The sequence below is a fragment of the Arvicola amphibius genome, chromosome 1 (assembly GCF_903992535.2).
Source record: "Arvicola amphibius chromosome 1, mArvAmp1.2, whole genome shotgun sequence".
Lineage (NCBI taxonomy): Eukaryota > Metazoa > Chordata > Mammalia > Rodentia > Cricetidae > Arvicola > Arvicola amphibius.
In genome coordinates, this window is record NC_052047.1 from 3,248,363 (window position 1) to 3,265,485 (window position 17,123).

The following is a 17,123-nucleotide window of genomic DNA, read 5'->3' on the forward strand; positions in this document are numbered from 1 at the left end:
TGCCAGCCACCAGGCAGGAATTATTGCCAGGTGACCACACCTATCGGCTGGTCACACATCTGGAAAGTGACAGGACCGGCAGACTGAAGTGAGATACGATTTTAAGCAGAGAGTTGAGGGGGTTCCCATGCTTGCGTCACGAGCATCCGCGTCGAGGGCAAGCTTGCTGGAAGCTGATACCTATACCTATGTATGTCCTGGGCTGTTCTGATCAGCAGGCAGGAGGTGTATTGATCATCACTGCACAGGGCCCAAGGAAGGGGTGGGGCCTGCGTGGACTATATCGGCTTTTTAAAAGACTTTCTTAGTAGCAAGATTGCTTACCATCTGATGCATCCACATATCAGGATGTCAAAAATGATTAAATTACTCAAAACAGGCTTCTGATTCTATGATTTAAAATTTAATTATCTGCTACAATATTAAAATAAATCTAATTTCCCTAAGGTTGTTCACCAGTACCACATGGCAATACTGAGGTGGATGGGGGGTGGGGTGCTTAATTTTTAATGATAAATTTTAGGATGTTGGTAAAAATATAAATCAGCTAAACAACAAATGATAAATGAACACAAGGATGGTAAGCAATGGGGGTGGCCTGCTTCAACCACTTAAGAAGCCCATCCAAGGCTAACTGAAGCTGCTGTTCAAGAAATGATACAATTAACCGTGTTGGAGGAGGGAGAATTTTCGCTAACACTCGGTGACAATGCACTTATGTGAACCTTACACTCTGGAGTTTCTACAGACTGGAAAAGCTGGCCAATGAAGAAGGCAGCTGATATTAAAATAACTGGCACAGACGCCAAGACACACGATAAAAACACAAACAAGTAGACAAGTAGAAACAAGGTTAAAATGGTTTTGGCAAAGTTATCTCCAGCCTTTTAAAATATGCCAAAATGCACACAACCTACTATCCCTTTCCTTTCATGAGAATGAACTAAAGTAAAAAAAAAAAAAAAACCCAAAGCCAGATGGAATTCACCCATTCCTGTTGGTAGAAAACAAGAACAGATGTATTTGCTTCCAGGACAAATAAAATGTTAAAATATTAATACTGAAAAAAATACAATTAAATTTTTATTAAAAAATACATAATCCTTACTCAATCTTTGTGAACATTTTGTCTTGTGTGAAAAACAAAAGCAAATAATCCCCCCAAAAAACAAAAGTAATATAGGAAAGGCAATAAGACTACCTAATTCTTTATGTCGTATTTGGTAGAAGCGTGTTTCAGTCATGTTTTGATGAAAAATAAGTTACTCTGCTTTCATTTGCTCCCGGACATCTGAGGGCAGAGTCTCAAACAGAGCGTCTTCTACAACTAACCCGGCTCGCTTCAGAGCCCGGCAGTCTCCCAGCTCAGGAGGGAGGACTTCAAAGTGATTGCCTTTGATGTCCAAGTAGGAAAGAAATAGTAAATTTCCAATTTTTGGTGAAAGGACAGAGAGGCTGTTTTTCCCAATCTTCAAAGTTTTAAGTTTCTTGCAAAAGTAGAGTTCGTCTGGAAGGCTTTCGACTTTGTTACAGGTGATGGAAAAATACTGTAAACTTTGCAGAACCCCGATTTCGGGCGGGATGAAGCGGATGTCATTATAGGACAAGTCCAGGTATCGGATTTTGTTGCAGAGGAAGAGGTGGGAAGGCAATACCTCTACCTTATTGTGGCTGAAAAACAGTCGCTCCAGGCTGGTCAGTTTCTTGATGTGCTCTGGGATGTAGGTGATGCTGTTATACCAGAGTTTGAGCACGGTTAGCTTTCTCAGGTGCTGGAAGCTCATGATCTCCTCTATGGACTTCAGGTTGTTTTCCTTCAGGTCCAGCTCCTGCAGGCTGAGCAGGCTGAACACAGCGTGGGGAATGCGTTCCAGGTCGCAGTGAATGAGCTCCAGCTCTGTCAGGTTTGTCATCTTCTTCAGGTTGTTCAGCATCACCAGCTTGGTGCCGTCGTTGTGAATACACATTCTCTGGAGGTGACTGGACACGTCCACCACGGCCTGAGGGATTTTGGAGACGTTGCTTTTGATGGAGAGGATCTTAAGGCTTTTGAGATCCCGCAGGGACTCCAGGGTGACATTCTTGGAGATGTCGTGACTCAGAGAGCCGACCAGATAGAGCTCTTCCAGATTGCGGAGGCCGTACATCCAGGGGGGCAGCTCCCTCATGTCATCAAACTTGACGCTCAAGACCTTGAGGTTTTCCTTCAGGAAAGAGAGGGCCGCGCTGTGGATTTTGACGGAGCATTGGTGCAGGGAGAGCTCCTGAAGGTTGTCTAGCTGGGCAATGGTGGCGGGTATCATGACGTTCTTAATGATCTCTAGCTTCAGAGACTGCAGCTCTGTGATTTCAAACACGGTGTCCGGAAGGCCGGACAGCATGATCAGAGGCAGCTCCAGGCGGTTATGGGCATTCGTCTGCAGCTTCTGCCTCAGTTTGTCAGGGGTCCACTCATTATTTAAATTGAGCTGCTTTAACTTGTTCTCGCTGACCTCAGACAGAAACACGGCAAACCGCTTAGAGTAGAGAGGGTCATACTGGTCTATCATGTGAAGCATAAAAGCAAAGTCATTTTTCACATCTGGGATGTCATCAATGCCAGTCTCCTGCCGGACATACTCGAAAGAATATTCCCTCAGGGAACGGTAGAAGAGCCAGTATAGGGTGTAAAGGCATGTCAAGCCGTAGATGCTCACAAAGCACAGGTAGCAAAAGGAGAGCTTAGAGAATAGATGAGCCATGGTGTGATTGCAGGAGAAGTTTTTATAGCCTGTCATGTCCTGGATGTCCACATTACAGTCCACTGTAAACTGGACTTTGGAGACCAGGGCGCTGTTGTACGCAATGATGATTAGGAACTTGATGACTTTGAGCACGGTCTGTCTAACGTACATGGCATACAGGATGTCCCCTTCTTCCACATGCAGCCTGAACTTCTTCACCTTCTCAAACAAGGCCTTTGCCTGCTCACCCTCCTTTTTGTCCAGAGCCCCCGCCGTGGATTTGTCAACCACAAACTTCTCAGGAATTGATTTGAGAGACTGCGAGTTGACCATGCTGCCCTCGGGACCGGGCTGGACGGTGTTGGACCTGCTCATGTTGTTCTTCCTGCTGTCCTTCTCCTCGGAGTCCTCCCCAGACACTTCCGAGAGCGCCCGCGTGGTCCACGGGGAGTCAAAGCATTTCCCCAGGATGGAGATGAAATGTTCTATCTTGGAACTGGAACCAGGGAACTTGAACCAAAAGTTGCTGCAGAGCATGAAGACCAGGGTGTGGATGAGCACGAGGTACGGGAAGTACTTGGCGTACCAGTGGAGGGCTCGCTCGTAGCACATCTGGTTGATGAAGCTGTACTGCTGGAGGTCCAGGTCTGTCTTCAGCCCTTTCATCTCCACGGTGGCTGGGTTGGCTGGAGACGGCTTAGGTGGAGGCAGTGGGGTGGTGCTGATGACTGCCTGAGAGACATTGGAAGCAGAAGAGTGGTTCTGGGCCGGCTGCACTCTTTTCGGAAGGCAGATGATCTTGTCTTGCATGACCTGAAATGCAGAAATGATAGTTTCAAATTATATTACCCAAAGAGCTTTTGTAATGTCATTAGTGCAAAGAAAGTAGCAATAACATCCAATAAATGTCCATTTCCTCTGCCTGGAGAACATAACACTCAATTCCAGCACCAAGATTTTATTCTTAGCTCATGTCATGGAAAAATGAAATCTTTGATTTTGTTCATCATATCAAAGATTGACACAAGGCAGTGGTACTGTCGTCATGGCAACGTGAGTATTTAGGGAATATCCAATGATTTTAATCTTTGTATTTCTTCTCTCACTGTGGTGGGGGGGCACTTTTGCCTTGAACTGGATGGTTTTCAATGCCATCATCGTTTGTGTGTGAGACGTGTGCAACGTTGGAAAGAGGAGAGACGGAACCAGTTCCTGGTGTTCTTGTTTACTGCTTTTCCCCACCCACATCCTCTACTACATGCGTGATTAATGTAACTGGCTTTGATGTAACGAGGCTCTCAGAGGCTCTCACGAAAGCTTTCCCACGTTCTTTAGAGCCAAGAGAACAGACACAATGCTCAATGGCAACCCATTCCTGCATGAATGTGCTGCCGTGGAGAACAATCCTGAGCCCCTCCGCTTCGCCAGGGCTTTGTTGAGAAGTGTACAGTTTAAGAACATCAAGCAGCTCCTAGGAGGGCAGCACAGAGGGGGCAGGGTACCAACTGTCTGGGAGGAGGCAGTGAACTCCTGAAATCACATTAGAAGTCACCCTCACACAGAGGAGACAGGATACAACTGTCTGGGATGAGGTAGGGGACTCCTGAAATCACATTAGAAAAGTCACCCTCAGACAGAGGCTCAGAAACATGGAACAGTTTGAACAATGAACAGTTTGGAAGACGAATAACAATCAAAGAGCACGGAGTAAGGGTGGATGGAATTAGTAACTCAGGGACAGTTGGTTTGGGGACAGTGAGATTGTGGCTAAAGGCACTGGCCGCTTAGCCTGCTGTCTGGAGTTTGAGCCCAGGGACCTACAAGGTGGAAGGAGAGAAGTGACTGCCACACATGCACACACAAATAGACAAATGTAAACAAGAAGAAGACAACAAGTCAGTCTGTCTTTAATGATCAGAAACCCAGTGTGTTGTGATTCTTCAAAAGCAAGGACCTGATTACAACAGAGGAAGAAACTGAACGCATTGCAAAGTGGACACTGGTAGCTCAGTAAGTGATTACAAGAGGGTGACAATGGCACTGGGGCCACCAGACAGACCCACAAAGGTAACAACCAGCGGAGGGGTACAAGGCTTAGTGAAGTACGTGGTACCCAGGTGCTGACTTGCTGAGAGACACCCTGGGGGCACTACCAGTCCTTCTGGGTGTGGGCGCTATCACCCAGGGCCCCCAACAGTCCTTCTGGGTGTAGATGCTATCAGTGAGAGCATGAAGAACACCTCTTCTACACCCAGGGCCCCCAACAGTCCTTCTGGGTGTGGGCGCTATCACCCAGGGCCCCCAACAGTTCGTCTGGGTGTAGGTGCTATCAGTAAGAGCATGAAGAACATCTCTTTTAGGGATGAGGATGATGATGGTGATGATGACGACGACACCAACACAAGTATGTTGTATTCAACACACAACTGTCCTTATTCTAGTATCACAGGATTAATTCTGAATCGTCTCCTTTAAATTTTATTTTATTAGACAGGGTATTATGTTGCCATGGTTACCAAATATCCCATGGAGCTGAGAATGTCCCTGAATGCCTACTTTCCTTGTTTCAACGTCACAAGTGCTAGGACTTCAGGTGTGTGTCATTGTGCCTGATTTAACTGTCACCTTAATCTGATAAGGCAGTGTGCTTATGATTCCCATTTTAGAGTTCAAGAGACCAAGGCATTAAGTGGTGACATCACAGAGCCTACATCCTGTTATTTTGCATAACTAATAGGTTTGAAAATGTCTTTATTGCTTTTAGCCTTTAAAAAAAAAATCTCGTTAAAGCTGTATTTTTTTCTCATATATGTGCACATGTGTATGTGTGTATGCATGTCATGTGTTTGGGTACAACAGAGGCCAGCAAAGGGCATCACATCCCTTGGATCTGGAGCTATAGATGGATGATAAGAGGCCCAACATGGGTGCTGGGAAATAAATTTGGATTCATCTGAAGAGCAATAAGTGGTCTTAGCCAGAGAGCCATCTATTCACCAACCTTTATGTTTTTAATTAGAAGATTATCTTTATTTGGGTTGGATAGATGGCTCAGCATTTAAGAGCACTGGCTGTTCTTCCAGGGGATTGGGGTGATGGAGGAGGGTCATCTGTATATGTGTTACTTTCATTGGTTAATAAAGAAACTGCCTTGGCCCTTTGATAAGACAGAAAATTAGGTAGGTGGAATAGACAGAACAGAATTGTGGGAGAAAGAAAGCAGAGTCAGGCAGACGCCTCAGGCAGTCGCTATGACTCTCCTCTCCGAGACAGACACAAGTTAAGATCTTCCCCGGTAAGCTACCACCTCGTGGTGCTACACACATTAATAAAAATGGGTTTAGTAAGATGTGAGAATTAGCCAATAAGAGGCTAAAACTAATGGGCCAAGCAGTGTTTAAAAGAATACAGTTTCCATGTAATTATTTTGGGTGTAAACCTAGCCATGTGGGATCTGGGTGGTGGGAAGCAGCCCACCACTCCTTCTACATTGGGGTTCAATACATGGCAGCTCACAACTGTCTGTACCTCTGGGTGATCTGACAATCCTCACGTCATGCACATAAAATAAAAGTTAAATAAACTCTCTCTATATATATGTCTATATATAAATTATCTTTATTCTTTTTCAGTTATTTTATACATTTTCACCTTGTTACCCTCTTTTATCCCCTCCTCCTGCCAAGAATGTTCCTCTTCCTGACAAATGCTGACCCTAATTTAAGTCTTTTGTGTGTGTGTGCACTTGTTTAATTGGGGTAGCTTCAGAATGGAGCTTTCTTTCTTGAGGAATAGTTTGGTTTGTTGGTAAGCTTTACAATTCTGTGTTGAAAGCAATTCCCCTTTGCATTTGAAAACACAATTCCATTTCCTCCTGTTTATTTGCCAGAGAGATGCCTGCTGCCAATTTAGTTGTTTAGTGGGCAATCTGTCTTTCTCTACAGTAGCCGTTAACACTTTACTGAATCCTGGATTTTTCTAGTCCGCTTTAATTTTGGATACATGTGGATCATCCCTGCTCCATACTTGGCACAGAGGACTCAACTTTCTTCAGTTTTAGAAAGCATCTGCCAATGCTACTCCACACAGCTCCACCATTTTCTTCCCGTGGACACATGTTCCTGCTTTGCTGTCCATCTTTCCTAGTGAGGGTGCACTCTGAGGTCCTCTCTCTCTTGCTCGGATCTGAGAGAGACCAGAAGTCACTTCTTGGGCAACTGTTGTGGGATATCTGAACACTGTGTGAAGGTGTGCTGCTGGGATTGGTGTGATGAAGAGCCGAGTGACCAATAGCTAGGCAGGAGAGTATAGGCGGGACTTCCGTGCAGAGAGGACTCTGGGAAGAAGAAAGGAGACTTCGTCAGCTGACTTGGAGCAAGTTGGATGTGCTGTACTGTGGCCTTCTGAGTGCTCGGATTATATATGAGCCCAGCTTGAGCTCAGCCCTTTTGCAGTTTTCTTCACCAGTTCTGGGGGAAGGTGCGTTTGGAGTGGGAGGTGGCTTTTCAGTGCGCTCTTGTGATGTCTGCATCCATCTGGCCCTGGGGACCATCCCTCGGTGTTATCACAGAGCGCCGGTGTATCACTGGGTGTGCTATTACCTTCCAGGTCCATGCTGGGACACAGAGAGCAGGCTGACAGGAGCTCTGGCTGGGAGGTACCCTAGGGCAGAACTCAGTGAGGAACCAGCTTTAGGTTCTGGTCCATTACCATTCTTCCAGGGTTCTTCTGGGAATGAGAGCTTTGGCTTCAGAGAGTGACCAGGCTCCAGTCTCTTACCTTGCCTGGAGCGTTTCTAGTTGTCTTTACCGGCAGAAGTCAAGTTTCTGCTCATCACTGCTTGGCTTTGGAAGGAAGGCTGGAAGTTGATTTAGACCACTCAGTCCACTCAGTGCACCATTCCTGCTCCAAGGACATGCTTTTCTGTGCTGGCAGCGCACCGGTGGGCTTTGCTATCTTATTCACCATGACTCCCCACCTAAAAGGGGAGCGTTCTGAAGTCTAGCGTTTTACAAGGTTTCCATAACCACAAGTATACGTTACTAACAAAGTTGCTACAATACAACGTTCACTGGCAGTTCTGATGTGTTCTTAATCTGCGGTTTATAATCTGGAAAGACAGGGTTACACATTGGTTAAGGATACTGTTGTTCAGTTTGGTTAGGGCAGATTTGTTGTTGTTTTGGTTTGATTTGCTTTTCTGAGACAGGGTTTCTCTTTTTAGTTCTAGCTGTCCTGGAACTCACTATGTAGATCAGTCTGGCCCTGAACTCACAGAGATCCACCTGCCTCTGCCTCCTGAGTGCTGGGATTAAAGGCATGAGCAACCACCATTCTAAGGCAGATATTTTTTTTAAAGGAATAGTCTTTTAATTTATTGTTTGGTGATTTCATATACATGTACAATGTGTCTTAACCATATCTAACCCAAATCTCTCCCACTTACCTAGGTCTTCCCAATGCCCCTCCCCTATATATCTCTTTTTTTATATTTTTAATAACTCATTGAGTTCAATTAGTGATGCCTGAATGCCTATAGGTGTGGAGATGTCCATTGGAGCATGGATGACCCACCACTGACCACATCCCTGATGAAAATGACTCCTCCTCCTCAAGCAGACACCAACTGCCAACAGCTACTCAGCGGGGGTGGGGGGGGTCCTTCATGAACCTGTCTATTTCCATACTGGCACTTGGACTGACTGGCTTGCTCTTTCCTGTGCAGGTGTGCACAGCCTCTGGGAGCTTATGACTGTGGTGTCCACATCATGGCCAGAAGACAGCATTTCACAGCCCGCTCCCTACCCCGTAGCTCTGACACTCTTTCTGCCCCTTCTTCCTTGCTGGCCGGGAGATTGATACAGATACCCCATTTAGGACTGAACATTCAACAGTCACTTATTCTTAACACTGACAAGTTACGAGTCTCTGGGCTGACTGCTGCTGCCACAGGGTAGATGTTTTTCTTTTGAGTCAGGGCTTCACCTATCATAGATACATGACTTTGGATTTGGTAATTAGCTTGAGAGTGACCTTGAACTCATGATCCTCCTGCCTCTACCTTCCACGTGCTGAGGCATGCCCAAACCACTGTTCTTGGTTTGGACAGTGCTAGGGATCGAACCTAGGGCTTTGTGCATGCTAGGCAAGGACTCTAACAACTGAGCTACAATTCCGATACGGCTATGGTAGATCTCATCCAAGCTGATAGAACAGACCAGTAAAAAGGCAGGTGAACTATACCAAAGACAGTCAGTCTTTTGCAGGAAGAGGTGACTTGGCAGTGTAAGTTATTTTGCCACTAGCCAAGCAACACAGATTCATCATAATGTTACTCTATCTTGATTAATCTTTATATTAAATATACATTGTACGTATTAATTGTCTCTGTCCTCCTCCCTTCACTCCTCAGAGATGCATACAGCTGGTACTAAATGTGATCCCCTAAAGCACTGATAACCAGAGGTGCCCCAAATCAGACAGAGCAAATCAAGTTATCCCTGCTGTCCTAACAAAGACTCAGTGAGAAACGCATCCCCAAGTATTCTCCATGGCTTGTTTAGAAACACATAGGGAAGTGTTCTTTATCAGCTAAAGCTGACCAAGGGTCTGCTATATATGGCTGACACCTCAGGAAAGGAGAGTGGCATACACAACGCTCGTTCCACTGCCTTGCTAGAGATGTAACTGGCTGTACAAAAACGTCAACAAGCGCACAAATAAGGCAGTGTGCTCTCCACAAGGGAGGCACAGGAAGTGCAGTAAGAGCTTGGGTGTGGAGGAGGGGGTAGGGATGGGGATCCAGGAAGAGGCACAACTACTACATTGGGTCTTGAAGCTTCTAGACTTGAATAGGGCACTGGGGAATGGAAGGTCGGAGCCTTGTAGGTTCCAGGGACAGGAGCAAAAGGCTGCGGTGGGAGGGAGTGAAAAGCACTTGGAAGATGGGTTGTCACTCTTCCTCACTTCTCCCGGAAGAGAGAAGAGTGGCGGCTCAGGCCACTGAGGCACCAGTTAATGAGCAAACTTAAGTACTGTCTCCCAGAAACCAGAGCCCAGACGACAAAGCCATTGCCAACAAGCACCAGTCTTGTTTTTGCGGCAGAAGGACTAATTCAGAAAATGCTGACTTTGTTTCAAGGGTATTGAAAATGCTTTAAGTATCATAAAACCTTTCAGGGAATGAAGAGGAATTGAAAAATCAGGGCAGATGGTGCTAAAGGAATGGACACTTTGGGGGTTATTAGATGTCTTTTTCATAAGCCTGCTGTCCTCTGAGCCAAGCCCTGTGTATGCAGGGACAACCATCCCAGAAGTGCAAAGATAGACACCCATGAGAATCACACATGCTGCATCCCTATCACCAGGACAAACACAGTCTCTGTCTCCTGGAGAAACGGGAAAGCCAGACTGGGCAGTGCCATCACTTCCTATCTCTGTGCACATGTATTTTACCCTGTCATCTAAATGGCTTTATTATTTTTTTTAGAAAAGATTTATATATACAGCAAAATAGAGGGAAAGGTACAGCAATACCCCATAAGCCTCCCATTCATAGGTACACAAACCCCTCTTAACAGCCTGGTGGTACATTGTAACAATGTACAAGATGAGCTTATATTGATGTCAAACCCCTCTTAAACAGCCTGGTGGTACATTGTAACAATGTAGAAGATGAGCTTACATTGATATGTCATTATTACCCAGAGTCCAAAGCTACATTAGTGGGCTCCCTTGGTCTTGTTCTCTGTGGGCTGGGCAATGCTGCAGCACACATCCATTGCTATAGCATCCTACAGAGCAGTCTAACAGCCTTAAAACCTCTTGTATTTAGCCTGCACCTCTGTCCTTTCCAGAACCTACCTTGCCTCCCCAAATACTGACATTTTACCTCCTTTACAGTTCTGCTCTTTCCAGAATGTTACACAGTTGAATGAGACAGTATGTGGCTTTCTCAGTTTGGACTCTGTCACTCCACACTGTTTTCTCAGGTGCCTCTGTGTTTTTGCAGCTAGCTCAGTTTCTTCTTGACAGAACTGTATAGCAACAAAGTGTCTAGATTCCCTCTTAGTGATTGTGTTTAAAACTGACGGAATGGTTAGGAAACAGCACATACTGCATGGAGAGTGTTTAGACCCAGAGAGCCAAAAGAGGGAAAAAAGTCTTAAGCAAATTGTGAAAGTTTAACTAGTTATTTAATAATATAAGTACTAGCTCGGGCTGCAGCTCAGTGTCAGAACTCCTACTTATCAGCATGCAGGAGACCCTGAGTGTGATATTTTGCAGCTCACACATGCAACCCAAAAACAGAGTAAAAAGCTTGTCTTTATTAATTGTAAGAAGAAACAAGGCCAAGCACCCCCACCTTCCACCCCAGCATTGAACAATAGTTTGTTGTCTGGGTTATCTTTTTAGTGAGGATACTCAAAACTTTCAAGACAGTCAGAGAGTAAGTAATATGTGCATAGGGGAGTTTTATATGTAGAAAACAAAAGAAAGAAAAACCAGACACAGATAACCACAGCCTACTGCACACACCCGCAGCATCCTGCACACACCCACAGCATCCTGCACACAGCCCGCTGCATCCTGCACACACCCGCAGCATCCTGCACACTCCACAGCCTCCTGCACACACCCCGCTGCATCCTGCACACATCCGCAGCATCCTGCACTCCACAGCCTCCTGCACACACCTGCAGCATCCTGCACACACCCTGCTGCATCCTGCAACACTCCACAGCCTCCTGCACACACCTGCAGCCTCCTGCACACACCCTGCTGCATCCTGCACACACCCTGCTGCATCCTGCACACTCCACAGCCTCCTGCACACACCCGCAGCATCCTGCACACACCCCGCTGCATCCTGCACACACTCCACAGCCTCCTGCACACACCCGCAGCATCCTGCACACACCCTGCTGCATCCTGCACACACCCCACAGCCTCCTGCACACACCCGCAGCATCCTGCACACACCCTGCTGCATCCTGCACACACCCCACAGCCTCCTGCACACATCCACAGCCTCCTGCACACTCCACAGCCTCTGCACACACCCACAGCCTCCCACTTATCAGTGTCATAGAGTGGTGCACTGGTTACAAGTTGTGGACCTACACTGATAGGTTCAGGAGTTTGTGTTACTGGGGATGGGAAGCAAGATGTCCATGAAGGGTTGTACACAAACCTGATCTTTCTCAGTGTGAAGAAGGTGCCAATCCTACATACTGTATTTGTGTGAACTTTGTCAGTGGTAAAAGATAACAATGATACAGATTGTATATGTGTAAACTTAGTGGTAGAAGATAACAATCACACATATTAACAACCACACATATTGCACATGTGTGAACTTTCTCAGTGGTAGATTACAGTCGTACATATTCTAAATGTTTCAAAGAAACTAGACTTCAGGCAAATCTTGTGGCTATAAATCAACAGGAATTTCTTGGCTTGAGGAATATGAAGTGCCACTGGGATGGCATTCATTCCCACGTCATTATCACCCGGACCAAGTGAAACCTAAACACTGCAGGTTCCTCAGAGACAGTCACCAGGGCTTCTCACAGCGACGTCACGGACAGAGAAGATCAGATGAGTAAATACCGCCTTTCCCCGAGGATAACAGGCCCCAGCAGTGGCCATGGATACACGCATGCTTATAATTAGATGGCATTAACATCTGGAAGCGTCTGGCTCCTATTTGCCTTCTTCTGAGATAAAACAATTTCCTATGCACATTCTCCACATCGCCAAAGCTAAGTGCTGACTGCTGAAGATTCAGAGAGTGCCCGAGCTGGGAGGCTGACACACTGACATTAAGACTCTCTCTGTGCTTTGATATTCGGCTTCATCACCACAGATACTGATGCGTACGTTTCTGAGAGAGGTGATGTCATGGTGATGCCTGCCGTTTATTGTTAATGCCTCTGACTCCTGGTTGGCCTGGCACTTCCCAGCCATCTGCGGTGGGCTCATTTCCTGTATTTTGATTATGCTGACATTGTCTGTTCTCTTTTGCTGAAGCACACAGCTTCCCAGCAAACAAGGAATTAGATTGAAAGCTAAGGGTGGGTATAGGAATTGGAGGGACTGATGATATTTTCCAAGAAGATCAGTAAATTACTGGATCTATGGAAACTTAAGATTTCAATAGGAAACATCTATTTCAAAGTTAAAAACACACAGGAAAATTTAGTGGATATAAAAAGCTACACAAATATACACTGTATATGACTACTTGGCTTGGCTTATGTCTTTGGTAAATTTGAGATATTTACCTACAATTATGTCCCTGAAACAATACAAGAAAAGCTACTTCTCAAGCGACATGCAAGGACGGACTGACATCTTATTCAGTAGCTACAGTTTGCTGCTAAGTCTGTAAGGGGAAATAGAACCAGAGAAACTGGGAATGTTTAAAGAAAAAAAAAACATAAATCTTCTGGCTTACCCACAATGTATCAAGAGCACAAAGGATACTAGAAACACCCAAATAAATAAGAAAACTATTTAAAGAAGATTTTTAAAAATGAAGTATGATAACAATATTCTATAGCTCCTAAGGAGTGTGATAATGCCAACTGCCAGGGTCCAATCTGTTGGAAGGAACAGACCATATTATTCTTAAAGGAGATTAGCTGTCTGTCATTCATTGTGACATCACAGAGGCCCACCATTAAGCAGGGGCTGTTACAATTGTTAGGCAGTTGTCTGAGCAGAGCTAAGTCTCCTCTTTGCTCTTGTTCCAGGGAGGGCTAGAGCTTCAGAGATGCTCATCTTTGAGGAGAACGATTTGACATTCTGGTTGCCAGGGGTTAGCAGGTTCAGGTCTGAACCCTGAATGTGAGACTTTCCCTTGAAGTCAGTCTATGTGAGTGCTCTTCTTAAGGCTTCTCTTTGGAGCCCTCCTGTGTGGGGAGGGCTGTGTACTATAACAAGGGAGTCAGCGCTTTAGCCCTGAGCCACACCCTCAGCCAGGAGTCATGTTCTGCAGCCTTTCCTTTCTCAGAGCTGACATAACAGGATGACTCTAACATTGCTTCTGTCTTAGGGAGACAGTGGCCTGGGGGGACAGCTCAGACGGGGATGCCAACTTTTCTCTGATCTCTCTCCCACCCATCCACCCTCCTTTCCATTTCTTTGCTAATTTACGTAGCTCTGCCTGGTTCCTGCCTTTTTTTTTTTTTTTTTTTTTTGTTGTTGTTGTTAGTTTTGCTGTTCTGAGCATGACAGACCACAATACCAAGGAGGGCAGGCGCCCCTCTCCCCCTCTTCTGAGACATTTACAGGAGAGAAAGTCCTTGTGACTTATGTGAGGTCTGACCCAGTTCAGCAGGAGAGTGTTAGAGAGGGCTGGGCCACAGCCTTGGCGTTACCTGAATGATTTTCTTGCCTGGCTTTCCCTCTATGACTGTACGTCTTCTGCAATACCCCTGCAGGAGAAGTACAAGCAGCCACTGGCAGAGATAAGCAGGTGGACATGTGACCTTGGATCCTGGGGCTCTCTCGGTCTCTGAGTGGCTTACCCAACTTGCTCACACTTCAATCACATGGAAATGTCCCAAAGGACATGAAGGTACTTTGAAGTTAAAGAGGAAAAATGCTACCAATTTCTACTCCACCGTGAATCATTTTTCAGAACAAAGCTGGGGAGATGGCTCAGCGGGCGACCTAAGTTCAGATCAATACAGAAGTTGGGCACAGGGGCATACATCTGTAACCTCAGCACCAGGAGGCAGAGGCAGGCAGATCTCTGGAGATCGCGGCCAGCCTGGTGTAAACAGCGAGTTTCAGAACAGTCAGAGACTCACAGAACTTGTCTCAAAAAATTAATATAAGGAATTGAGAAAAATACCTGAGGCCAACCTCTGGCCTCTACTCTTAAGTCTTCACATCTTTATTCTTTCTATCAGGAAGAGCTACCTCATGTGTCTATCTCCACCCACCCACCCACCCATCCATCCACCCACCCATTCATCCATCTATCCTCCACCTATCTCCCCGCTCAAAGTCGTTATTTGCTAGAATCCTCTGTCTGAACATTTATGAAAACTTTATTCTAGTCTTACAAATCCCACCTTGTAACACTTTATTTCAGAAACATAATTTATTCCTATATTCTTCTAATCGTGTGTAAAACATTAAGGGCTTTGATTTTTCAAGGTAGAATTAGTCTCCTTTCTCTGTTGTACAAATAAATCTGAAATTTATTTATAAATGTGTGTACTCCTATAAATAAACTTCAGATTTATTTATAGATATTCACTGTAGAAATTATAGCGTTTTAAGGAGTACACACATGAATTTCTACTTTGAGACAGGCTGAATATCTTTAGGACTCAATCCGAGTTTGGGGTAGTCATCACCGAGCACGGTGCCTGCAGCTACAGGGTAAACTGACACAGTGAACAACTTACGTGCTGCTTGGCCTCTGTAACGACTCCATACAACCCTCTGGGGCAGAGATGGAGTCTTAAATATTATGCACTCCCCACAGTTCTTCACACAGTCCTGGGAACCCAGTCAACGTTCTGTAAATGTGCGCTGATTTATCTGCACTTTCAGGAGTGCAAGTTTCACAGAACAGGGCTCCTCTCGCCCCAGACGGTCTCAAGGGAGAGCATCCACGTGCCAAGGATAAACTATCTCCCTTGGACTTCCACTGCACATCTTTCAAATTCCCTTCCGGTGCTGACAAGGATACTCTGTAAAAAGAAATGTAACAGTGCAAGACCACAGCCCTCAGGGATAAGACTGAGCCAGAGCCAGCGTCATGAGGACCCTGCCGCCGCCGTTAGTGAAGCACGCCGACCTTTACATGAAACACTGTAAACCCTTGAGTGACGAAGTACAGTCAAAAATGGGTGAACAAAAGCAAGGCCTCTATGTTCACTTAAAAACTGGCTTAGGATAGAGATTGGAGAGGGAGCTGGCGGGGGACTGGAGAGAGTGCTCGCTGATCTTCCTGAGGACCTCAGTTTGGTTCAGCATCATGTCGTGTGACTATTAATACTTGATTGTTATCTTCTACCACTAAGTTTATACAAAGACAATCTGTATGGTTGTTATCTTTTACCACTGACAAGGTTCACACAAATACAGTATGTAGGATTGGTACCTTCTTCACACTGAGAAAGATCCAGGTTTTTGTACAATCCTTCATGGACATCTTGCTTCCCATCCCCAGTAACACAAACTCCTGAGCCTATCGGTGTAGGTCCACAACTTGTAACCAGTGCACCACTCTATGGCACTGATAAGTGGGAGGCTGTGGGTGTGTGCAGAGGCTGTGGGTGTGTGCAGGAGGCTGTGGGGTGTGCAGGAGGCTGTGCACGAGGCTGTGAATGTGTGCATGAGGCATCATATTGTATAGCTCACAACCACCTGCAACCACAGCTCCAGAGAACCTGATTCCCTCTCCGACCTCCTTGTGGACATGCACACATCACACACACACACACACACCAGAATATAATATTCTTTAAAAATTGCTTTTAGAATAAAAAAGATGTTTTCCCTTGAACAAAGATGAAGGTTTTAAGGCTCAGGTCAGCTCATTAAAATCCAACCCAAGGGAATAGGTCACATAATGACACTACAGAACCCGAGCACAGCAGATAATGTCTACCTGGAGATATGACATGTAACATCTGGGTAATGGTAAAATTAGATCTGTAGACTTCCCTGCCATGGTCCTGTTTTACTTTCCCGGTTGCTATGGTTACAGCAGGTTATATACTCCCATTCAGAGCTAGATCCGCCAATTAGAGAACATATACATACGAGCAACACTAAATAGACTCAGCGGGTTGTAGCTGTGTGTGTCTGTGCGTGTGCACACATGTAGTGTGAAGCGGCGGGGCTGCGTCCCGCCGCCCAGTTCCCAGCAACCGGCTAACTTTATCCGAAATAATTACACGGAAACTGTATTCTTTTAAAACACTGCCTGGCCCATAGTTTCAGCCTCTTATTAGTTAATTCTCACATCTTCCTTTAACCCATATTTAGTAATTTGGGTAGCACCACGAGTTGTGGCTTACCAGGAGAGATCTTAACCTGCGTCCATCTCGGAGAGGAGCAACATGGAGACTCCAATGGCGACTGCCTGAAGCGTCTCTCCCTAACTCTACTTCCTTGTTCCCACAATTCTGTTCTGTCTACTCCACCTACCTAATTTTCTGTTCTTAAAGGGCCAAGGCAGTTTTCTTTATTAATTAACCAATGAAAGAAACATAGACAGATAACTCTCCTCCATCATTTCCCCTTTTTCTGTTTAAACAAAAAAGAAAGGCTTCAACTTTAACATAGCAAAATTACATATAACAAAACAGTTATCAAGCAAGTATTACAGTTACAATATTTAAATCTATTTTATCTTTTATCATAACTAAG

At 45.4% G+C, this 17,123-nt stretch overlaps 1 protein-coding gene across 1 annotated transcript in view; it reads right to left on the minus strand.

Moving 5' to 3' along the window:
* Positions 1 to 1,058: 1,058 nt before the first annotated feature.
* Lrrc8c (leucine rich repeat containing 8 VRAC subunit C) overlaps positions 1,059 to 17,123 on the minus strand; it is an 84,636-nt gene continuing 68,571 nt past the window's right edge. The window contains exon 4 of the mRNA XM_038314332.1: positions 1,059 to 3,536. Within this exon, the coding sequence (XP_038170260.1) occupies positions 1,263 to 3,536 (2,274 nt within the window). The 3' untranslated portion in view covers positions 1,059 to 1,262. The remainder of the gene's footprint in view (positions 3,537 to 17,123) is intronic.